General features: G+C 36.8%; 1 protein-coding gene across 4 annotated transcripts in view; it reads right to left on the reverse strand.

The window, feature by feature from the left end:
• Positions 1-25,582, reverse strand: part of Aff2 (ALF transcription elongation factor 2) — a 465,019-nt gene that overhangs the window by 158,391 nt on the left and 281,046 nt on the right. For all 4 annotated transcript variants that reach the window (XM_015498021.2, XM_015498023.2, XM_015498020.2 and 1 more), the window contains exon 4: positions 9,710-9,754. In XM_015498021.2, coding sequence (XP_015353507.1) covers positions 9,710-9,754 — 45 coding nt within the window. The remainder of the gene's footprint in view (positions 1-9,709; positions 9,755-25,582) is intronic.

A 25,582-nucleotide genomic window follows, 5' to 3' on the forward strand; every position in this document is an offset into this window, starting at 1 on the left:
GGCGAGTGCTCTTCCGCTGAGCCACAACCCCAGCCCCAATTTTTTAACTTTTCATCAAGATTTTTGTTATTCTCTTTCTCTGTTTAATTGTGAACTTAATGGTACATGGACATTTATACATATTCATATTTGTTTTCTTTCCTCATTTCTGGAATTTTTGAAGCCAGTTATTTTTCATGGATTACTTTTTGGGAACTAGGATATTTGATTAGTATATTTTAGTTTTGTTGTGTATTCTTTTATTTTTTTAAAGATATTACTTTATATATTTTTTTCTCTTACCTGTTTCCCTTGATTCTCTTTCTCTCTTTTCTTCTGCTAACAGCAAATCTTTATTGTTGTCTCTTTCACTCTTCCTTTAATTTTTTACCCCTATCTTCTATCCTCCTCCCTCATAATCATGTAATCCTATATCACTGCTTTTCTCTCCCTGTCCACCATTTGAAATTGTAAACCCTTTTGCAAATTTGCTGTTTTTACAGTATGCAATAACTGATCATACTATTTCTGTTTAGTGTGATCATAAATATTGTAGACATCATAGTAGGAGATATTTGGTTTAATGCTGTATACTGTTTGCTTTGATTGCTGTTATTATTGTCTTCCCCTAAACCGTGAGGTACTGCAAACCTTCAGGAACACTATAAGTCCACAAGGTAGAAACTCTACTGCCTCAGATCCATACTGTAAGATGGGTAGACACACAAACAACATGAAAAAGCAAGGGAACAAATTGCCCTAAACAAACCAAGATACTGTAATAACAGAACCATTCACACAATAGTGGAAGAAATATCAGAGGAGTTTAGAATGTACATAAACTGATCTACAAAGTAAAAAGATGGTATAAGGAATCAAATCAGAGAGAATAACAGGAAGTGAAATATCACTTTAATAAAGAGATAGAGATTCTGAAAACAACAACAACAACAACAACAACTGGAATCCTTGAAATGAAAGAATCAATAGACCAAATTAAAAATTCAATGGAAAGCATCACCAACAGACTGGAGCACTTAGAAGACAGAACCTCAGGCAATTAAGACAAAACATAAAATCTTGAAATAGAGTTGACCACAGAGAGAAAATGTTAAGAAACCATAAACAGAATTTACAAGAATTATGGGATAACATGAAAAGACAAAATTTAATCTATTTGGAAAAATAAGAGACCCTGAATATCAAAAACAATCTTTAGCAAGAAAAGTGAAGCAGGAAGTATCACAATACCAGACCTTAAATTATACTAGAGTTATAGTAACAAAAACAGAATAGCATTGGCACCAAAACAGATACATATACCAATAGCACAAAATAGAAGACACAGAGACAAACCACAAAAAAACAGTTATTTCATATTAGACAAAGGCACTCAAAAAACAGATTTGTGAAGATAGCCTCTTTGACAAATGGTGCTGGGAAAACCAGAAAGAATGAGAAGTTATACTTCATTTATGTATGATTTGTCAAAATACATTCTACTTTCATGTATAACTAATTAGAACAAATAATTAAAGAAGAATGATTGTTGAATTTCTCCAAGTGTCTTTAGAGTCTATGAAGATAGCCATGTACTATCTCTTTCGTAGTTTATTAATTAAAGGCATTATGATAATGGTTTTCTTAATGTTGGACAAAATTTACATTCCTAGAATAAATCCTAGTTATTCATGATGCATATCTTTTCAACTGCTGCCTGATTCTGTATGTCAGAATTTCATTAAAAAATTTGCATAAATATTTATTAGTGATATTTTCTCTAATTTTTTATTTGTTTGCTATTTTTGTCAGATTTTGGTATCAGTGATAAACTAGGTTGTCTTTTCTAAAAAAAAAATACTTGCCAATTTTTTTTCCTCTTATTCTAGAATAGGTGTACTATTCTTTAATAATTCATTAAATTTCTCCAAGAAATCCCATGTGTGAATTATTCTTCTGTTAAGAGGCAAGGTTTCTTTATTTCATAGATGGTGATAATTCTGTTTAGATTCTCTATCTCTTCTGGAGTCAGTTTCAGTCAATTATATTTAACTACAAATATTGTTAATTTCATCTATATACTTGTATGTACAGATTTGATCAAATTGCTATTTATGATTCTCAATTTTCTCTATATCTGCAGTTGCTTTTCTTTATTATGTTTTATTTCACATATCTGTGCTTTTACCCTTGTTTTTCAATGAGATTAGGTAAACAAAAATATCTATCTTATTTTTTTATTTAGGAATACACATATTGAATTTATTAATTAAAATGATTTCCTGTTCATAATTAATTTGTACCTTTTGATTTATCTTCTTTTTAAAAATCATCTTTAAGGGTTTTTATCATTAATTTTGGTCTTGTTTTTTAGATAAAATTGTTTTGTATTTTAACAAATTCATGTTACTATGTTGGCCCTAGCTTTTGTTTATATAGCAACATTTTTTTTTCCTGGTACTTTTTTCACATGGTGTGTGTGTGTGTGTGTCTGTCTGTGTGTGTGTGTGTGTGTGTGTGTGTGTGTGTGTTTGGCATAGATCTTGAGGTGATTCCTTTTTCATTATTACTATTTTGTTTTAGCTACTATAGTTCTTCCAGATTCAATTAGGACTGTGGCTAAATTCCAGAGCAGCAGGAAATCTCTTCACAAGAGTGTGATCAAGTGAGTGCCTTTGGCTTTTACTTCTCTTATCAACCATCATTTCCCCTGCAGGCTACCTGCAAAGCAGCATCTCACTCTTGCAAGTTACTTCACCCACATAGTGATTTCCTTATATCTGGATTATTTATACAATTTCTAATTCCATTCTGCCTTTTCCACTTTTTAGGATATGTCTCAAACTTGGTACACAGAAGCGCCCATCTCCAACTTTCATACCCATTCCTATTGTTCCAACTTTTCTTTTGCTTTCTATCCTGAAAACCATGTTTCTATGGTGCAGGTCCATGACCACAGGGACAACTTCTTGGCTTCTTCCCCTGTTTGACCTTCACAGAAAAAGTATTGCTTAGGTTTGTGGATATTTTCTGGTTAGATCAATTATGGAGTTTAAATTTATTTTTCTCATTCTCCTTAATGTTCTTAGTGATATGCAAAAAAAGCAGTTGTTCTTTCATTGTTTTATTTCAAAACTGTAAGATGCCTACTGAGCCCATTCTGCTTTCTTTCTTTTTTTTCTTTTGTATTTTCAGAGATACTGGTTGTACATATACAAAGATGCAAATGGAAAATGGTTCACCTACTTGTGTTACCTCTTTTTCTCTGAACCCAGCTCGTTGGATAAAAAGGTTTGTTCTCAAACAACAGTTGGAAGTTATTACTTCTTTCAGATAAGCCTAGAATGCTTTTTGGAAAACCTATACAATGTTTCATTACCCTCTCTGTACCCCCAAGATACAGAAAGCAGGTGCAAATTCTACACATGGCTTAAATTCTCACCTGCTTTCATTCAACTCAATAGAAAATAATAAATCACCATATTCACAAAAAGAAACAGGTTGACAGAAAACAGACTTATTTTTATAACACATCTAAGATATATAGGGACTCATATATCTACTCAGCTATTTTAAAGGGGCTACACTTGCTCACATGCTGGACAGCTGAATGCTGAGTTGCTAAGTTACTGGTATTTGACATCATCTCTTCCCTGACATCTCCCCATGTTTGACAGGTTCCCATGATTCACTGGGCTAGTCACCTCGTTACTCACATTACTCACTTTCCCAATGACGTCTGTAAAATCATTTAAAATTCACCTCATATCCTAGCTGCAATCCCCAAGATTCCACATGAAAATATTTAAACTGCTTGACAGGCTCTAAGTGCATTTGGAAGCACATTGGATAGCTTACTTACATTGTTCACATAATAGTTCTTATAATTAAATTTAGCATTTTTCTTCTGGGTTGGTTTGTGCTTGAAAAAAAGAGGAAATGATTACTGGGAGGCAAGTAATGGGAGATATCTCTTATGGGCTAATTTGGTTCCATGAATAGCTCACCTCACATATGCATGCTACGTATTAAGTCCATTAGTGCTTTGAATTAGCTTCAGAAAAGGTAATACTCCACATAATTTACCCAGTCAAGGGCATTTTCACCTGCTGACAAATTTACATATTTCCCAGTGTCATTAGATAAGAGGTAGTCATCAGATTAGCGGAGGGTACAGTCATTAGTTAGTTCATTTATTTGACTCCATCGATGTTAACATTAATTATAGTCTAAATTATATTTAGCAATTGTTGTCTTTCTTGGATGGAGCCCATTATTACTATTTCAAGAAACTATAATTTTAAAAGTCCATATCAGGATACGATACATGGTTTTATAAATATTCCAGAAGGATTAGTATTTAAGGCAGTTATATAGAAAATCGTTTTCATGATACCAATTTGAACATTATTTATACATTAATTTGACAGGATATAAAATCAATTGCCTAATTATTGGTTAAATTTATAAAAGAAATTCTACTGAAAGGTGCTTGATTATGCTGCATAGTTATGGTAATATAATCAAATTTCCTTTCAGACATAATTGTCCGACCAATTTTGTTTCCTGATCCATTTTTTTCTCACTTGTAAGATGGGCTTTTTTTTTTTTCATTTCTTTCTCTGTTAAAACTAAAAGAAAAAAGGAAGTACTGTACATGTCTGTCCTATAATTATTTGGTAAGTTCTTTCCATGATAAAACTGTAAACTAAAACACAACTTAATAAGCAGAATTGCCATCATTTAGAATGCTGTAAACACAGATCATAATGTAATCAAAAAGAGGTGCCCATGTAGGTGTTTACCAACCTGATCCATATGGCAGGAAGAAGCCGTAAGAAGATACAGTTTATCAAATCAAGTTCTTAAATCCTAGCTAGCAAATTCAGCATTACTCATAAACAGTGAATTACCCTTACAGATGTTTGCCTATGAAATTATCAACTACAGAAGGTGTTTTGCTAGGAAACACAATCTGTTCAGCATCGAGTCTAAGGGAAGTATGTTATCTACATTTTTGACTCTAGAACGGATTTAATCGATAGTTTGTTGACATTTTAAATAAATTATTTCTAGGGACAAATAAATCATACTATTGAAGAACAAATAATCATTGAACATCCATCCTTAGCTAGTAGCATTTAGAGTATGTGACACTTCTTGGTTTATCTCTTCCAGAAATGATGAAGGACCCATAAAACCCCATGGAGCTCAAAAAGGAAGTTGCTGGTGGTGCCCATATTATTACATAAGAACAGCCTAGGAATCCCTCATATAATAGATGAATTATAACTGCAAAACACCATCACTGGGGCCAGAGCTATTATTATTTTTCATTTCTGATTGCACTTGAGAGTAGCCTGAATCCAAAGAGTAAATAGCATGCTGACAGAAGCAAGTATGCAAGCTGGGCTGCACCACACAGATTGCTACCTTTAAGCCTCTGATTTGTAAAGTTTATAATAAGCAATAATATGCTTGACAAGTAACAAAGACACCTGAATTTTTTTTACAGAATATGTGTTTTATTTTTTTCTTTATTTTTTAAAATTTATATAAGACAGTGGAATGCCTTATAATTCTTATTATACATATAGAGCACAATTTTTCATATTTCTGGTTGTATACAAAGTATATTCACACCAATTCATGTTTTCATACATGTACTTTGGATGATAATGATCATCACATTCCACCATCATTTCCAACCCCCTGTCCCCTCCCTTCCCCTCCAACCCGTCTGCCCTCTCTAGAGTTCCTCTATTCCTCCAATGCTCCTGCTTCCTATCCCATTATGAATCAGCCTCCTTATATCAAAGAAAACATTCAGCATTTGATTTTTTGGGATTGTCTAACTTCACTTAGCATTATCGTCTCCAACTCCATCCATTTACCTGCAAATGCCATGATTTTATTCTCTTTTATTGCTGAGTAATATTCCATTGCAGCTTGTTTTATGGGAATCAGCCAGTTTGGAAGAAATGTGTGGTAGGCTGGTAAATTTTTGTTTCTTTGGAAAACTACTTGAAATTATTTTGACATAAATGAATTTGTACAAATTGCAGAAACAACAGCAGCTGAAAGGAATTATGTATTGATATTACTATGTTAATCATAATATGGAATGTAGTCTGTTAAGTAAGGATGTATTCAGGTAAGCCAATAGGGCCAGAAGGAATGAATAGCATGAATGATTGTCAGAGACAGTCTGAAACTTGTGACCTGAGACAAATTGTTTCACCTCTCTGGATTTTAATCTTTCTCAGTCTGCAAAATATGACTAACAATATAGCCTTTGAGAATTGTTGCAAAGATTCTAAGACATATGTGCTTAAGGATTGTGCCTGGCATATAGTAGATGATCCATTAATAAGAAATATTTTATTAGTAACAGTAAATTTGCTATTATATATTTATAATAAATAGTAAATTTGTCTTTATTATTATTTGAATGAGATTTGGAAATATTAAAGGATGTCAAGAAGGAAGAATTAATTTCCATGACCTGCTTGAATTATGCTGGTCTGGTAGAACGCTGTAAACACAGACCACACTGTAATCAAAAAGAGGTGCCAATTTTTTAAATAGCTAGAAATGCCAACTTCTGTCTGAAGCAATTTCTTTTAAATGAAGCAATTCTCATTTTAGGCTTGTAGAAGGATGGTTGATAGTTGGGTGTACTGCAAAGAACACTAGATTTTGAAAACAAAGACCATATTCTGTTCCACTTCTGCCACAGGTGGGCTCTAACATAGGTTGCTGGTCATTTAACCTCTGTGGACCTTGATTTCCTAATAAGGGACAGCTTTATTTCCTATAATGGAAATACTGTAATGGAGTTGAAGTACTTTTAATAGTAGTCACTGCCCATAGAAAAATAAAGTTGCCCTATTAAAGCAAGTTAGCTTGAGTACAAGAAGAAAAATGCTGGAAGATTAGACAAGGTAGAATCCAGCATATTATAAGAACCAGGAGCTCGCTGGTCTGAAGGGGGAACTGAGCCCATTGTTAGAGACATGGTGAGAGGGCTTTCAAAGGAAGCCAACTGGTTTGAATTTGAACAGCATTTGGAGAAAGTGCGCCAAAATAAAATGCATGAGGCAAAAGTATTTTTATTGCCTTGGGGACTAAGGGGCTGGGAATGGGGGGAGCCTGGTTGTGTTGCACTTGGTTAATGAAAGAAGTCTGTCCCAGTGTGTGATGGAGTGGGTTTGCATGTGTTTGCCTGCCAGACAGTGGGGGGGAAGGGGGGATCAGGGAGGTGGGAAAGTTGGGAGAGCAAACAGAGTAGGATTTCCATGTGCATATGCAAATAATGTGTACAGTTTAAAGACTCTGTCCTTGGAGGTGGGCAGTGAGATGGACAGGGGAGTCATCATTCCCTGCTTGCTTTTTAGATTGAAGAGACTGAGAAGCCACCCAGCTAGGAAGTGAGGGAATCTCAAAACTAACTGGAAGCTAACTCTTCTTCCTCCTGTGGCTAATGGCCCTTCCTCCACATAGCCCCACTTCAGTGTGGAGAGATGACCTTGCTCTTGACTCTGCTTAGTTTGAAAAGCACTGAGGGGGCAGGGAGAGGTAGAGAGAAAGAGAAAAAGTATTTTCCTCTGAGAGGGAGGCAGATGGGGAATGAGATGACAAACAGACTTACTGTAGACTCGTCCACAGGCCTCCAAAGCCCTCAAGCCAAAAGAAAAGTGAACATTTGATTAAAAAAAATTCAGCAAGCACACTGTGTTGTAACACACAATGCACTCTATAAAAATTTTAAGAATTAATCATACAAATTGGAACATAAACTTCAGAAAGCTTATTTTTATTTTAAGTATGGAGAATGAAGCATTCCAGTCTTCAATAAAGGAAAGCCCATTCACTAACGGTGTTGTTGGAAAAAAAGAGAATTCTATACAATCCATAGCCTTTCAAAGAAAAAAAAAGACGTTTCCCTGGATTCTCTTTAAAGAACAACAGAAGGACTTTTGTTACTTTCTCAAAGGGTGCTATCTTTTATGAGCTTATTAAGGCAACCTGCTTTTCTTCCCATGTTTGAGTGAAATTCTGTTGTTTCTCAAAGTGGCTCCTTCAGAGACTGGAGTTGCCAGCCTCTGACAGGTGTTTGCCCCACTCTCCTCACTTAGTCACTGTGTGAACCACCTAAGCACTGGGGCTGGGCTGCTCTTAAGTAGAGAATTCTGTGAAAACTTAGGTGGTGATTTTGAGATAGGCCCCCCTTTTCTTTGGGAGTTAAGAAAAAGACCTGAATGAATTCATTTATGCATGTGACTCAGGGGAGAAAGGGGAGAAAGAGGAAAAAGGTTACTATCTAGATTAGAGCAAGATGTCATTTTCAATGTTGCCTTCCTAAAGAAGGTGGCTGACAAGTGAGCAAGGGTTGAACCTATTTTCCCTGTGTCTTCCAAATGGGAAGGAGCAAGTACCCAGGGTGCATTAGCTTGTGGATTTCATAACAGCTGCCTTGCCTCCACTCAGGGCCAAGCACCCCAGAGACGGATGACTGGATGATTACTGGACTCTTATCTTACAAAAATGGCCAGCAGAGCCCTAATCCATAACAGCCTCATCTCTGATCAGAGTTGTATGACTCATACCTTCAATAATCAATAGCAATGTCCTTGGGCTGAAATAGATGCAGGGACACCACAAGAGGTGAAATCAGGTGGCAGGCCAACTTGGTAAACAGCTTTCTGATCTTTACTATTCCTTTGACTGCATTTTTACAGGGCTTGCTTCAAGCAGTAGATTGCTGAGAAAGCACCCAGGGAAGAGGCTCAGGAGGGAGCTGGGCTAACTTTGGTAATTGAGGCATAGAGAATGTGACCCCTGCCCTTCAAGTCCTGGATGGAAAGTAGCCATGTTTTTTACATGGCTACACTGGTCATCACTTATATTAATGAGCATTTATATACCAATTGACAGTTTCTAAGGGAATTAGGGCAAGTATTATTACCCTCATTTACTGACAAAAAGGGAGACTCAGAAAGATGAAATTATCTGTCCAAAGACACAGAAGTTTTTAATGATAAAGTAGGGCCAGAAACTTATTCCTATGACTCCTATTCCTGACAGACTGTATTGCCTTATGATCCCCATGGCCAAAAATACTAAGTAGACACATTTTTTTCCTGGATTGACTTTGATTTTTATTAGGTTTGTTTACTTCAGGAAATCATATAGCTACCTTTTAAAAACTCTGTTCCTCTTTCATGCCATTCTCAACATAAATTCATTCCCATAAGTGACACTTCTCCCAATATGCCATAATTTGCAACTCTCTATTCCCCTCTTCCCCTGCCCATCTCCCAAATCTCAGTCCCTCATTAGAGGCTATGATCTCCATAACCACAATGAATCAATAGGATACTGAGAGACAGCAGTAAGGGTCTGTTGAGATCAGAGAAATCAGAATGATAAAGATTTAAGGTATGGTGCTTTGAGAGGGAAAGTTTCCTAAAGATGGTGGTAAGCCTCCATCTAGAACTTAAGGAAGCCCAAGAAGGATGCAGGAAGGGGCAGTGGCTTAGCAATATTAGAGGATGGGAAGAAGACAGGTAAGAGATGAGGCAGGTGCTCTAAGCAGAAGGATACTGAAGTAGAATTCAAGAACTCTTCTTCATTATGTGTCTTGAAACAGAACAGTAATTACTTTAAACAGCTTAAGGAGATGGATAACTTCATTATTAAAAGTCACAGACATAGGGTTTAAACTTACCCGTAAGATTTCCTCAACACAGCTTGGATCACTGGGAAGGCTTACCTAAAACAAAGAGAAAAAAAAAATAAACATGATCTAGTTATTCTCATAGAAGCTTACTATATACTAGTATACTCCATAGGAGAAATGATAAGAAACTCTAGCTATCAAGAGTTTTGTTTCCTATTAAATACAAAGCAGTGTGTATTTGCAAATGCAGAGTTGTATTTTATGAAGCAGTTAAGATCACAACACAAGGTGCAGGAAAAAATTGACTCTTTGTTCTGTCACTGATTTGTGGTGGTACACTGAGCCATCCCCACTCCTAACAGGCTTCTCTGCTCATCTGTCCAAAGATGGCTCTTGATCTTACGATCCATAAGGCCTCTCTGACCCACTGGCAGTTTGTTGAATTTATTCATTATAAAGCTGAAACCTGTATAAAACCCTTCTATGATTAAATCTAGTCCTCTTTCAAGTAGGGAATCCAACCAAATTCCAAAACACAAAAATTAACTCTTACATGCACGGCACAATTTCCTTGGCACTTAAAGAGACTCTCAGACAAACATCCAGTGAATCCCATGAGCCATCTTTACTAATCAACCAAAATTCAAGCCACTAGTGAAAACATATGGAGAACTTATTTCATGTCAAGCATGTGGCCCTTTTCTCCAGGACCCTCATAATCAGTGAAAGCAAGAAATCAAATACTAGAATAAGGCACCAGGTAAGAAGCAGTGCATGATGAGGTACTTGGGAATGGACAATCACTTGAAGAAGCATCTGTTAATCATCACATCGCACATTGCCTGTTCAGGTTCTGAGCATCCCTCAAACACCCCTGACCATTGCCTCCATATCTTCATTCTCTCCCAAACTGTAATCGGATAATTTCTACTTCCAGGTTCTAGTAAGGAGGACAGTGAGTCTTTATCATTTACTGCCTTGGGAGTTGAATGACCAGTCCTATAAAGAGAGCACTGCCATAGCACCTATATGTCTCAGCCTCCTTGCAAGGACAATTCATTATTCTCAGATTGCAGTATATGCTCAACTTTATTTGGAGAAATGGCACCAGATTTTCTCAATCTTAAAAAATGCACATTTAATATGGGTAATAATGAGTGTAATACATTCCACTATTTTCATTTATGTAAAAAATAAATAAAAAATACACATTTAATATACAGCAAATCTTCAGTTAGAATTAAAGCTACTACTGTACATATGTTAATTTTACCCAGCATTTGTTGAATATCTTTGATATGTAAGAGTTCTTGCCTCAAGGAGCAGAAAATCACAAATAGGAGAGGAAGGCTGAGACAGAATCACCAATAATAAGGGACTATCCATCCTGATTTACCCAGTATAATTACATTTTATATTTGTTATCCTGGTGTAATTATTAATAGTATCTCATTTCATCCTCAAAAATTTCCCAGTTTGGATGACAAGTTAGTCACACTTCCATTAACAATAATATTGTAGTGCTGAGTAGAAGACACAACATAAAAAAGGCTCAAAAATTTGGCTGGGCAGATATTGCAAAAAAAATACAGGTTTCAGATAGTGAACCAGTGGTAATTCAGCTTAACACAGTTCATTCGATTCATTCACTCACTCACTCAACAAGTATTTTCTGAAGACCAAGTACTGTGCACCAGGCTGGTGCTAGGTAGAGATACAATAGGAAACAAAAAGAGACACAGTTTCTCCCTAATGGAGTTTCAGCCTCCACGGGAAGGTGGATCTGAAGAATCACAAAAGTAACCCACCACTGTCATTGCTGTAAGAGCTATAAAAGATCATCTACCAGACACTTGTTCTGCAAAGTAAAAATTTCTGTCTAAATATGTAGGGTCATAGCAGAATCTACACTTGTCTCCTAGAGACCCATGATGCAAATCAAAGGCTTGAGATGCCTGCCTAATTGTTTTAATGCAGCACATCCCCAACTTGCTTGACTCTTTACTTCATGAGTTTTTAGTTTGAAATTTTTGATTTCCAAAGAGCAATTCTTGCTAGTGAACAGAGCATGTTTGCAGAACATACACATACTGATCTAACTTATTACAGACTTATAGAACGCAATCAGTAATTCATAACAGCAAATAAAATTTCATTCCATTGCTCAGTGGTTTAGCAACTGTATTTTCCAAGACAATCCTTTAACTTCTAATAAATACCTTCCCCAAACACAAAGGTCAAGATGATTATAATAAAGGCTTAAATTTTCAATACATTGTTGTATCAGTGTAGGCTGCCTAGACTACACATACATGTATGACCCAGTCTCATGAAAAGGGCTTTGTTTGACTTTTTCAGGTAAACACATCAATGCTAAATTTGAAATTAAAAAGGAAGGAATCTCAGCAATATGCACATATAGTAAGAGTACTTGCCCATGCATCAAAAGAGTTGGGTGGGAATCTTGGCCGTACCACTTGGGAATAGGATTTAATAACTACCCCTCAGAGTTCCAGTTTTCCCAAATGTAAAATAAAATAAAATAATAATAATGTCCATCCCTTTCAATCATGCACAGATTCTGCAAACATCAAATGAAATAAGTGATATGCATATGCTTTGTAACCTAAAAAACCACACATACTGTGTCAGGTTATAACCTCTTGTCATTATACTCCTTACTTCTATTATTAAAGTGCAGTCTTGTCTTTTCAAGCTAAAAGCTGACTTACTCTTGCCAACTGCAAAAATCTCTGTACCTGGAATTACAAACACCCATTTCTATAGGGAAGTAAATGCTGTAAAAAGAGAAGAAGTCATGATCTGGGGCTTTGCAGCAAATCTAATAATGATGACCAAAGTCAGTAGCAACCAGCATTGAGAAGAGCTCAACCAACAAGAGCAGTCAAATCAGTGCTCAGATATTTGTCTTTTTTAGAAAATACTGGAACCCAACATCCTCATGAAGTCACTAGTTCTGTGAATTCATCTAGCCCACCCCCACAGCTGGTTTCTCTGCAAGATAACTCCATTGGAGCTGCAAGTGCTTCTTAATTAACCCGCAAACATTTCCTATAAGCCCAGAACAGTGCTGGGCATGGGAGTTTGGTGAGACAAATAACTGAAACTTGGCCTCTTTCTCTAAGAGTTAAATGTCTAGATGGGACAGGAAAACAAACAATTAGAGACCCACTGGGACATACATTGTAAGGTAGTCATGACAAGGGTAATAGGATCCTATTCATTTGCAGTCCGCCTATTCATCAGTTCTCCCATTTACTTCTTTAGACAACAAATCCTGATTGAACTCACACTGTGCTCAGGATGGTGCCAAGGGGGAGGATTTAAAGACACTGGAGACAACGTCACTTCTGCCTTCAAGACTCCACACAAATTGGGGAGACAACATGTACAGGGGAGACAGACAATACCAAACAGGGGGTCCCATTTAGGTGGCAGGGAAAGGGTACCTACCGGGTTCACGGACAGAGTCAAGTCGGACAGAAGCTCCCAGCCGCCGAGGTCCCCACTGTAGTCCTCACTCCATATGGGAGCAAGAGGCCAAGGATTCGACATGACTGAGAAGTGGTGGGGCCACCTGGGGCCACTTCAGTCTCTGAGCCCCCTGCGGCGCCGCGCCGGGGGTCACTCTGCACACTGGAAGAAAGCTGCACTAGGCTGGGGCTGGATTTTGTCCTCTTGCACTCTTTGCTTCCCTCTCGGGCACAAACACCCACACCTCTCCTAGTAATTCTGGAGAAAGCACTCGCACAGGTGTGAAAGAAAGAGACTAAGGAAGAGAACTAGTGGTGGCACTGGGATTAGAACTGCTGCCCGTCGAGTTGCCAAGCTGCTGCTTAATTCTGGAGCCACCTTCTCCTCTCTTTAAATCCACTCTTGAGTATTCAGATAGTCCACAAAGCACAAGTTAGCCACTCAGAGCTGCAGCGTCCTTTCACATTCCCCCTCTCTGCCCCCTCCTCCTAGAGCAGAAAGCAAGCTGCACAACGACAACGCACAGGGAAGGCTGTGCTCTCACTCCTGGCCCCAGACGACCCTCTAGTGCTGGGCAGGGATGTGGTCCTCTGAGGGCCAGGGAAGGGAGGCGCATGTCTCAGGCAGGTGGTGAGTTGACTGAGAGCGCTCACAAGTGCCTACCCTCTCTGCATCTGACAGTGCAGGCTGCCACCCCATGTAGCCACAGAGACCACGCACGGATCATCTGCCTGGTGATAAATACATATCTTATAAAATAATCAGGGTACCTTTAAACCATCAAATATTCAATTAACTGTAGCAACAATAAATGAATTGCATAGGATGTTTTAATCATTCTGGAATTAATCAGTTTGGAGCATACTTCTTGGCGATTAGGGTAATACAAGATATCAAAAATACCCTGATTGTGGCATTGAGAGAAATAAGCAGCAGCTAGCACTAATAGAAAACATGGAGATTAACGTAAAACATTAAAAGAATAATGATCATCACATGGTTAACCCAGAGGAGCTCCACACATGCATTTAAGAACATTATTACTAAGGGATTGCAAGGGAAAAGAGGTCATTTTTTCTTCTAAAAACATCCTGAGGTTGTCTCACAATACCTGGCAATTAAAGCCCACTATTTCACCTTGACAAAGACTTCTCAAAGTACAATCTAAAAATTGCAAGTTTAATCAAATTAAATAATCAGGCCTAGTTAAACAATATCCACAACTGACACTGATAGCAGCTCCAAATAAATTATCTTTATTTTCATTAACAAATCACCACATTTATTCCCATGATTGATTTATGGGACACAGCGCTCCCCGACATGGTAATAGTAATAAAATGAAAACTCATCTTAGGATATTGTACTACCAAATGAATCTTTAGGCTTCTTAAAAATTTTAACTCCCGTAATTGGTCATTTGTAAAAAATAGAGGACAGCACCCTCTGAAGTTGTTATTTGCATGCATTTTGAAATCCCTTTAAGTCCCCATCCAGGAAGTCCCAAGTTTCCAAAATAAATTTGGAAAACTACAACCTCAGTTCACATGAGGATCTGTCCTTCCCTTGCTTCATGCCTCACCTTAACCTGTCCCTACACTAGTTTGTATTCATGAGCCTATGATTAAATGGGAACAGTTAATATTACATAAGCTGTAGACAGAAGTCCTCAGGTAATATAACTTTAATCAAAACAACAACAACAAAAAGATTTCAAAACAGTTACATGGTGCCAGCAAACAAGCTCATCTTTCTACTTCATTTTAGTAAGCAAAAGACTTGGATGTTGTGCTGGCCTGTACCTCAGTAGGAGAGCACTTGCCTAGCATGCATGAAGGCACTGGGTTTGATTCTCAGCACCACATAGAAATGGATAAATAAAAAATAAGGATACATCAACAACTAAAAAAAATTTTTAAAAAGACTTGGGTGTCCAAATAGTTGGCATTTACTTTTAAAATATTACTTCTGACCAATTTAAAGGAATTCTCCTGATCAAAATATCCCATGCAAAACAAACTAATGTACACCATTCCCTCTGAGAAAGGAAAGAACAAAAAGTACAGCATGAAGCTCAAAGAAATTCAACACATGCCATTTTAAGTCAAATACAGAAAATGAATGGTACATGAAAAATGCAACTAAAAAGGAAGAGGTAACAATGGGTTTCATTTATTTAACCAACTAAATGTGGTATTTTCTGGAGGCTCCAAGGGGTCATCATTTTTGAAGCTCAGTTAGATTTAGATTAAAATCTCAACACTGAAATTTAATTGACTTTGTTACCTTGGACAAGCCACTCGAGTTGCTTGGTGCCTCTATTTCTTATCTACATGAAAGCAATAAAAAGTCCATTTCTAGGATTTTCTTGAGACTAAAAAGAAGTGAGGTACATCAAAGTGCCTTAGTCCAGTAGTGGGTGCACAAGAAGTTTTCATCAACACCTTCTGTTCTAACTCCTCTCAAAGTTCCTCAGATGCTGGCCCTATGACATCTTATGAATGTCGCTAATTATTAAGTCCTCTTCAGAGGCCAAGTGTGTAAAGAGTCTCAGGCTGTTGCTCCATCTGCTGGCTCTCACTGTAGGGTGACAAAGGAGGCAGGAGATGGGACTTGAGGGGGTATGTCACAGAGAGTTGGGAGTGGGGCTGGTGGAGTGGGGGAGGGGTGGGACAGGGGCCGTGCTTCATTATAAGGACATCTCTTCACTGATTACATTAGGTATGGGAAACAGCGGAANATACATATATATATATAATATATATATATAAATATATATATAAATATATATATATGTGTGTATATATATATATATATATATATATATATATTATATATAATGTATCAGGAAGCAAGTTCACACTTTTATTTTCTGTCTATTAAAGAGTAAATGTTAGAATTTTAGATTTGTCATATGGTCCTTACCTAATGAGTGTAGTAATTCCACATAGCATAGAATATCTAAACAATTGCCAAGCAGTGATATCACTTTCAAATAAAAGATCAGATGAAGTAGTGGAAAGAACAACACCCTGACAGTCAAGAAACAGCAGTTCCATATCCAAGCTCTAGCAGTAATTAGCTGTGTGATTTGGGACAATTCACTTCCTCAGTCTCCAGTCTATAGAGTGAAAGGCATGGGAATATGTTACAAGTTCCCAGTGTTTTGTATTTCTAATGAAAATCCAAAAATAATGTGGGAGGGCTGTGGCTGTGGCTCAGTAGTAGAATGCCCACCTAGCACATGTGAGGCACTGGGTTCATCCTCAGCACCACATAAACATAAATAAATAAAAATAAAGGTATTGTGTCCACCTACAACTAAAAAATATTTTTAAAAACTAATGGGGGATACATATAAGATTATCAACTTTTATTTTGTTGATAAAGGAAATAATAACAATTACTATTTCAACTATTTTGTAAAAGAAAGGACACTAAAACCTTCAAAAGTTACAAACTACATAATCTCAGAATGAAGTACAGTTTCTTGGAAATAGAAGACAGCTATAAATTTATGCCAACATCAAACATATGCAGGCATGTGCTTGCATGTGCACATGCGTGCGCGTGCATGCACACACATACACACACAGAGGCATTGTTCTTATATTTCCTATTTTGCTAAAGAATATCAGCACCTTCACCTTGGGCTGGTTGCCAGATAAGATGATCTTTCATGATGCAAACCTAATTTAGTATTGAGAAGACAGTGGGAGGGGCAGTGGAATAAACAATTCCTACAGTGAAAGGGAGTAGAGAAAGGAAATGATAGGAAGTGGTGTTGTGAGGGTCAAGGTGTTTGTTTGATTTTTGTTTTTAAGAGGGATGTTATTAAGGTGTATCCATATACCAATGGTATAAGTCAGTGGAGAGGGAAAACATGTTATAGAAGATAAAGTGGATAATTGTAAAAGTGAAGTCCTTGAGAAGGAGAGAGCATATCAGGACACAATTGGAGAGGCTGGCCTGAAACAGGAGCGTGGACACTTCTGGACACATCTTCCATTGTATCAAGAAGGAAAGTAGAGTGCATAGGTATATAAGCAGTGGGATTGAAAAAAAATTAAAGATGAGAAGATGTAGTGTACTTATCTGATTGTATCTATTTTTTATGAAGTATGTGGCAAGGTCATCATCTGAGAAAGGTGTGTAGTTATCAGAAATGGGAGGAGAAAGGAAAAGTGAAAAACAGTTGTCTTGAATAACAGGCACATGGAGCAGGGACTTGCTTAGGCAGTATAATAGAACTATGTGGCAATGTTGAAAGGATACAGAGAGAAAGCTGCACAAAAGGAGACATTGCCTCTACTGGAGATACACGAAGAAGGAGACCAGGCAAAGAAGGGAGTTAAGAGGCCAAGGAGCTCTGATGACTTAGAGTCGACATTCTTCTTCTATTAGCTCTGTGTTTTCCACCACTGATTAGTTAATTAACCACAGTTCACAGTTCTCCAACTGCTTTAATCTAGAAAAGGCTTCATTCTGAGTAGGATTAATGATTTGGGGGGACCCCACAGTGGTGATTCCTGTAATATTACCCAGAAGGCCAGATGAAATTAAGCCCAGGGCCAAATATGGCCCCATGTCCTGATCTCCTCTGGGGCTAAATGAATTCAACTCTGTCTCTGGAGGAGAACAGAGAACTCGATTAACCCATGTCCTCCTGAGAAAGCTCTTCTATACAACATTGGAAGGAGCTTTTGGATTGTTTAAAAAAAGAGCTCTTTAAAAATCATTAAAGTATTTCATATGTAAGCAGGAATTTGACACAGTTAATATGTGATTGTTAGCATGAAACTTTAAAAAAATAAGATTATCTTTTATAATATGTCTTAGAGTGACAAAGTCTTTAAGTATTTATGGTTCTAAAGATACAAGGACTTCTTCATTGGAAAAAAAAAAGAGAAGCAGAAGCTCAGGTCTTTCTGGGAGTTTCTGAAGATATTGCCACAGGCATATTTTGGGGTCTTAAATTAAGTGCTATAACCCCATTTACAGAAGAAGTTTTTTTAAATATATGCCTTTAGCTCTTATTTTAAAAAAATCTTTTAGAAAATTTTTCTTCAACATTCGTAATCCCTCACCCTAAAGAAATCACTGTGCTTTTTCTCAATACACAGCTAATGATTTAAATATCTATTTTAAAATGAGAAACACAGATCTCAGTTTGATTTTCTTTTTGGCTAAATTTCCCTTAAAGCAATGTAAGCAGAGTAGACTTTATAAATTGCACCCACACATGCCCTCAATAAAAATGAAACAACAGAATGCACTTGATAGAAAGTGGCTCCACTTTCAGAGTAACCTCTAACGAACTTGGCGCCTTATTGACTCTCTAAACCTTGTACTTAGGATTGTCTTAATTGCCAGTGGATGACACCATCATTCCACGGAAACAGAGTTACAATTGCTCTTTGTTGACAGTGATGATCCTAAAGTACAAGCTGTGTGCATGGGAACTGAATCCTTGCCAGCTCCCCTATTATTTATAACTCTAATTAAAACACTTTTATCTATTAATGCCAAATGACACTGCTAAATATATTCAGGGACATTCACATTTTTTCCTATACATCTGAAATCTCTTACATCTGAGCCCAGTTACATGTGATCTAACTGCTCTCTAAAATGAAATGATAGCTAAGAATAACTCACTTCCATTAGATTTATAAATCTCATTAATTAATTCTACATTTCCAGTGGTGTAGAGACCAAACTCAAATGCAAGATCTAATTAAAGAGAAGTAAAAAAAATGTTAAGAAACAACACTGAGATTGAAACACAGAAGTAACTGTTTAGCCTCAAATTAATGAGGCGCTATGCTAAGCAAGCATGTCCATTAATCCCTAATGAGGATTTTAAACACATTAAAACTTCCTAATACAAAATGTTTGCCTTCTTTTTATCCAATAACAAATAAGCCAATAATTTTCTGGCTCTAAATGACACTATTAACTGTCACGGCATGTTTTATTTGACAAACCCTCCATTCAAATACTGTAAAACCAATTAATTTGCCTGCTGTGAAATGTGTTTCTTGATAGCTTTTATGTGATTTTTTTTCTTCTCAAAGAAATGTAAATAGGAGGTCAATGTAGGTGCCTGATTTTGTTTAAAAAATATGCCACAGTAGCTATACATTGTCAACTCTGTTTGCATTTCAAATGAATTGAAAGACAACCTCCATTTTCAGGTCATCAATCACAGATTGGTCTCCTGATAAGTAAACTGCATCAGAGTAATAGTTTGATTACCATGAAGATGGTCTCATATTTGAGAAGGGAGAGTTGGCAAAATTACCACTTTGTTCAATTACAAATAATGATTCCCAACCCTGGCCCTTATCCTTTTGGCTTTGTTAAGTGACCTGGGGTTTTGTTACCTATCTCTTACTACATCTAGCCTCCCCCCAAATTCACCTGCACGTGCACACAGGAAATCACTCTTGAAAACTGGAGTTTATTCCTGATGCTTTGATTTGAAAATACCACAATTTGTTAGACTTTTATTGTTGGCAGAAAAATCAATAAACAAACACAAGAAGTTCCTGTTTCTTCAAATTCCCTTGTGCCTTGCTTAGTACCTCCAGTTAGCATGAGAGATGGCCCCAAGGCCCCATCTACCAAGCATTTATGGGACACTTTGAAACTCTTGGCTCACTGGAAGGGAATGGAACTTTTCCAGAAAAGCATTGCAAAACACAGACCCTTGACACTGTGTTTCATAAAGAAGGGGTCTGTGATACTGTGGGCCTGCACTATGGAGCATCTTATGCTCACTGCATTATACACCAAAAGCGAATGAAGGAGTGGTGCATGGTGTACCATGGTTTATGGAGGCTAACTAACGGTTTATGCCAAATAACGAAGACAGCATATGCATGGCACCAATGATCCTAGGTTGCCTCACATCGATATGAAAACTACATATTGATTATTTTTCAGCTGTGGATGTACATAAGATAAACAGACACCTGGCAGGCATTTATAATTCCAGGTACAAATATAACACATTACAAATACAAATAAAATAAACTCTTAATGATATAACCAAACTCACTCCTGACCAGGATCAATGTATTTGAAAAATCTGTTCATGTTAACTAAATAATCTCACATGAAAAATATATATTGCATACTCTCTGTAGTCTGAAACACTGAATTAAGCATTATGGGAAATTCAGTAGATGATAAACAAAGAATGTCCACAGAGAGTGCTATGGTTTAAATGTTTGTCCTCTCATGAACTTGTGTTGAGGGCTGGCCCTCATCCTGGCCCTGGTATACAGTGCTGGTGGTAAGCTCATCTTGCCTAGCACATGCAAGGACGAGGGTTCAATCCTTACACTGCCAATAAAATAAAATAAAATAAAATAAAATAAAACATCATGCTGAAATTTAATTGTCATCTTAACAGTATGAAGAGCTGGGCTCTTTAAGAGGCAATTAGGCCTCATGGGTTCTGCACTCAGGAATCAACTAATGTCATTATCACTAGAGAGGGTTTATTATTAGTGAAGTGAGCTCCTTATAAAAGAACAAGTTCAGCCCCTTTCACCCCTCTCTCTCTTCTTCCACCTATGTGATGCCTTCCTATGTTTGATGCAGCAAGAAGGCCCTCACAGATGTCTACACCTTGGCATTATACTTTCCAGACTCTAAAACTGTGAGCCAACACATTTCTGTTAAATGTAAAAATTAAGTTTCAGGTATTCTGTTATAGCAGCACAAATTTACTAAGACAGAAAGCATAAACTCTATAGGAGTAGATAAGACCCACATACCTAAAATGCATAATATCTGTGCAAGTGAACGTGTGTTTTGTGATCCCCGAATTAGGCACATTGACAGAAGGATTTTTCTTTGAATGGTTACCAGAAACAATTTGCATGACATGATGTAGATGGCTAAATATGGGAATTTTCATAATTTGTAGCTATGGAGAGAATTAAAATGACCAATTGCAATCAGGGCTATCCTAGAAATTCCAGACTGTGTGAGATCCTACTCAAGATAAATAAGGTACATGGATCTGGCAATAACTGTAAGAGGAAACTGCAGAAGAGAAAAACTGTCCATGGATTTGAGTGAGATTTGAACTTAACTTTGAATAAAAGAAAAAAAAAGAATTCAGATAGGCAGTGGCAATGACATTTTGAAAAGATAGATCAGTGTTTCCTAAAATCACCTTAGTCCTAGTATCATCCAAGGTAATTGGTTAAATGCAGAAAAATTGTTAGATTAATCTGACTAAAGCTGGGCATTGTATATAACACTATTTCCCAGTTCTCAAGATTCCCTTAGTATTTCATGAGATCCTAGAGGCAACTGTCTTGAAGAAACTGTCAATTCACTGACAAACTGTAAGACTTTGGGTCAAGTAACAGATTGTCCAGACATAAAACAAAGGGGTTGGCCTAAAATCTAATCTCTTGGGTGACTCTCGGTTTTTAAAAGAAGTATATCAATCTGTGGTCCAAAGCAGATTACTTTTAAAGTTTCAGCATGTCTTAGCTGAACTTTAATTAGTAGAAGACCCCAAACTAAAATTAAAAGCTGCACATTTCACAGGTACAGAGCCTGCACAATATACAGAAGTAAAAATGTCAAACAAGTATTTTCATAATGGAAACAATACTCTTCAGAAGTTCAGTGTAAGTTTTAAAATATGGGCAGTTCAAACTTTAATATCAGGGAGACCACGGGACAATTAAATGTCATTTTCAAAAATAATATGTCATCTCCAAAGCTTCTCAATGACTTATAGGTTATTGCTAAAAAGTAGTGAGAATATAATGTGTACTTGGATAAGTCAATAAACTTGAAGTCAAAACATGTAGAAATGGATCCATTTGAAAATATTCTTTTGAAAAAATTTATAATAATTTTTAAAATCTTCCATTTTAATCAAGATTTGGGAATATGCTTTAGACCACCAGACATCAAGTATGCTTTTGACCTTTTCAACTGTCAGACCAGACAGATTTTTATCTTATGTGAATCAACCCAAAGCCTCAAAGGTGCAGTGCCAGAGCATGAATCCATTTCACTAGACAGTCATTGAAATTATAATTCAAAGTTCAACTTACTTTCACATTTTATACTGCAATATTTTTGGCAGCCCAGGGCAGAAAGTCGAAACCTGGTTTCCAATGGAGACCAAATCTAGTGGTTTCTAAATGTTGGCAGCAAAGATTCTTCCTTGTCAAAGAGATGAGCAGATGCTCAGTTTCATTAATTTACTTTCAATGACTGCTGCTCACTCTTAGGAAGACTTTCTTTACCTAAGGATGTTGACCTGCTTTTGGACCCCATCAGAAACAGACACGAAGAGACATTGATATATTAGGAGATTGGAAAATTCCTTCCAGTGGCCTTCATAGACTCCACGACTTCCATTTATTCTTGCTGATGCCATGAGCACAAAAACCAAGATTTGTGTTAAAGACATGGAACTTGAATCTATAAACGCTCCCAACTTGAGATAAATAAACCCACTAATATATACTACAGTATAAAATGTTATTTTAAGGTAGGTCCTTGGAACACTTTTAAAGTCCTTCTTCATGCAAATGGATTATCATTAACAAGAGTTATTTTAAATCTAAAATAACCTACCAACTTAAACAGTGTAACTAGCTGTGTGTATTTAGTTATTTTGGGAATCAAAAAGGCTCTGTGCTGAAGGCATTCTATAAATAAAAGTGTACTATGGTCACACTAACCTTGAAATTATCTAGCCTTGAACTTAGGTATACTTATTCAATGTGTTTCATTAATTTCTAAATCATTTTGCCTTTGTTTTACAACTTGTGCTCAAAAAAAAAAAAGTATGACACCTTATCAGAATGCTGCAAAATTTTAGAATGGCATCTAACATCTACTATGTGATGATAAGTTTTCCAATTAACATTTTCAATATTCTCAGTTTCTCTTCTTTATAAATGATGATATAACCCCATAAGAGATCTCCTAAATCCTTACTGTTAAAATATTAACCCCCAATTCAAAACTCTAACAATAGCACCCTAGTGGCATGTGAAAAGAAAAGGGAAGGAATGAGGGCATTTATATGAGGACATTTATATGAAGGCAATATTAATCATATCTTTTTCTATTACTGCTATTATGACCACTGCTAATACAAATAATTCTTTGGAAGTTTATAGTCCTTGCTAGGTAGCTACATCCTTTCACATCCTTTACCCCAACCCCATTCCAGTATCTTTTGTTGATCACAGCAACCCTCTGAAGTAGACAAAAGACAGAATGAGTTTCATATTTAAAATGACATAAATGAAGATACAGAGGTTACATGAATTGGCTGCATTTTTATGGCTAGTCAGAAGTGAATACTAGCCTCCAAGTATTTTGGTTACTCAATCCTATGTTTCTTCAGCTATTTCATAGTGCTGGTCTTTACACATAGATTTCCCATGAAGTTCCCCCTGTAGCCATGGCAATTCAGGAGACAAGTTGACAAACTATAATGAAGTCCTCTTAACCCACCCAAGATGACAGGTTACTCATCTCTGTTATGGGATAATTTATGTTATTTACATTATTTTCACAAACTATAAACATAAAAGTCAAAATGATGTTGCTTTAAAAAGAATCCTAAAATTACACACTGAGAACTTGAGAGTAAAAAAAAAAAGAATCTTGAGGGGATGTTGCCTATTTATTTGTGACTCACAGATGATACCTTGAAGACCCCTGCTGTTATCAGTAACAGACTAACTCCAACTAGGCCCCCCAAGTCACTAAGCACTGAGGCCTCTGATTTAGCATTGAATGTAGCATGCTGGTATACCTGTTCTTGATTTTCCCTTTATCTTTTGTTTTCTGGTCATTTTACAAACAATTGATGGAAATACCTGCACAAATATGCCTCAAAAACTGTCCTTCAACCAACATCCAATAAATCTTCAATATTGACTTTAGGAATCATGAAATTATGCTGAAATCAGTTAATTAGTGCCATGAAAAGGTCATGAATGAAATATTAATCTAACATGCCATACTTTTATGGTTGGGATGTGAGGTGTTCCCCAAAAGCTCATGTAGGAGACAATGCAAGAAAGTTTAGAGATGAAATGCCTGGGTTATGAGAGCCTTAACCTGATCAATGAATCAATCCCTTGACAGGGATTAATTGAGGGGTGACTGTAGGCAGGTAGGGTGTGGCTGGAGGAGATAGGTCAAGGGGTATGGTTTTAGGGTATATATTTGGTGAGTTGGCTTAGTCTCTGCTTCCTGATGTGATGTCTGGGCAGCTTTCCTCTTCCACACACTATGATGTCCTGTCTTACCTTGAGCCCCAGGGAATGGAGCCCGCCATCTATGGACTGAGACCTCTGAAACTGTGAGCCCCTAAATAAACTTTCCATAACCTAAATTTTTTCTTGTCAGATCTTTTAGTTAGAACATTAAAAAGCAACTAAAACATATACCATACCCTTTCATTGGTGCCTTCAAGGAATGAGAAAATAGCCAAATAGAACTTGTATGTTTAAATTCTGGTTACTTATTCTGAGACACACACTCTGAGAAACTGACTGCCCCATGCTGCCAGCCATTAGAAGTATGGTAGAGGTATTTATTTTGATAAAAGCATTAAAACTCTGACTGAGATCTACTGAGTCTGCTGGAAGACAAGGAGAAGAAGGACCAGATCATCAACAAAATAATTCTAATAATGAATGTGTCATTTTTCACATGCAAAGCTAATGATACTGGTTCATTTTCAGTGGAATACTTTCAAGTTGCATATCCAGTAATGAATGGATACACACACTTCATATATAGTCTTTTGTTTAAAAAAATGCCCTAGGATTATACAGTCCAATATTCTGCTTTCTGGCCCATTTTAAAAATGAGGCAAATGCAGTCCAGAGAGGTGAAATGATTTGCTCAAGGTCACACATGAATGGAAGATCTAGGACCAATTTTTATCCTTCTGATTTTGGGCCAAAATCTTTTTCTCATATTATACAATGTCGACTTTCATGACAGGGAACTCATTGCTTCATGATTCAATTTGATTCATTTTAATTCATTTCAGTTTAATTAAGCAACTCAAGAAGTTCTAATCAAGCTTCTTCCCCTGGAAGATCTAATAGAATTATCTGCATAGATTCCTCTGTATTCTGTCGGGAATAAAGAATGGTACAAGATTTATCCCAAGGATGCAATGATGTTTAAAAATGTACAAATCAATAAATGTGATATACCATGAAAAAAAAAAAAAGAATGGTACAAGAGGGAGAGGACTTGTGTCCTACCTCATCCCTAAAAATAGTGTGCTGATGGGGTTAAGACTGTGATGAATATATGTCTGAGAATGCAGTAAGAGAGGCACATTTTATATGTCCTCGCTCTCTGGTTACTCAGAAGGGTAGGTTCTGTCCCCCCCCCCCCCCC

Source organism: Marmota marmota, unplaced genomic scaffold (assembly GCF_001458135.2).
Source record: "Marmota marmota marmota unplaced genomic scaffold, marMar, whole genome shotgun sequence".
NCBI lineage: Eukaryota > Metazoa > Chordata > Mammalia > Rodentia > Sciuridae > Marmota > Marmota marmota.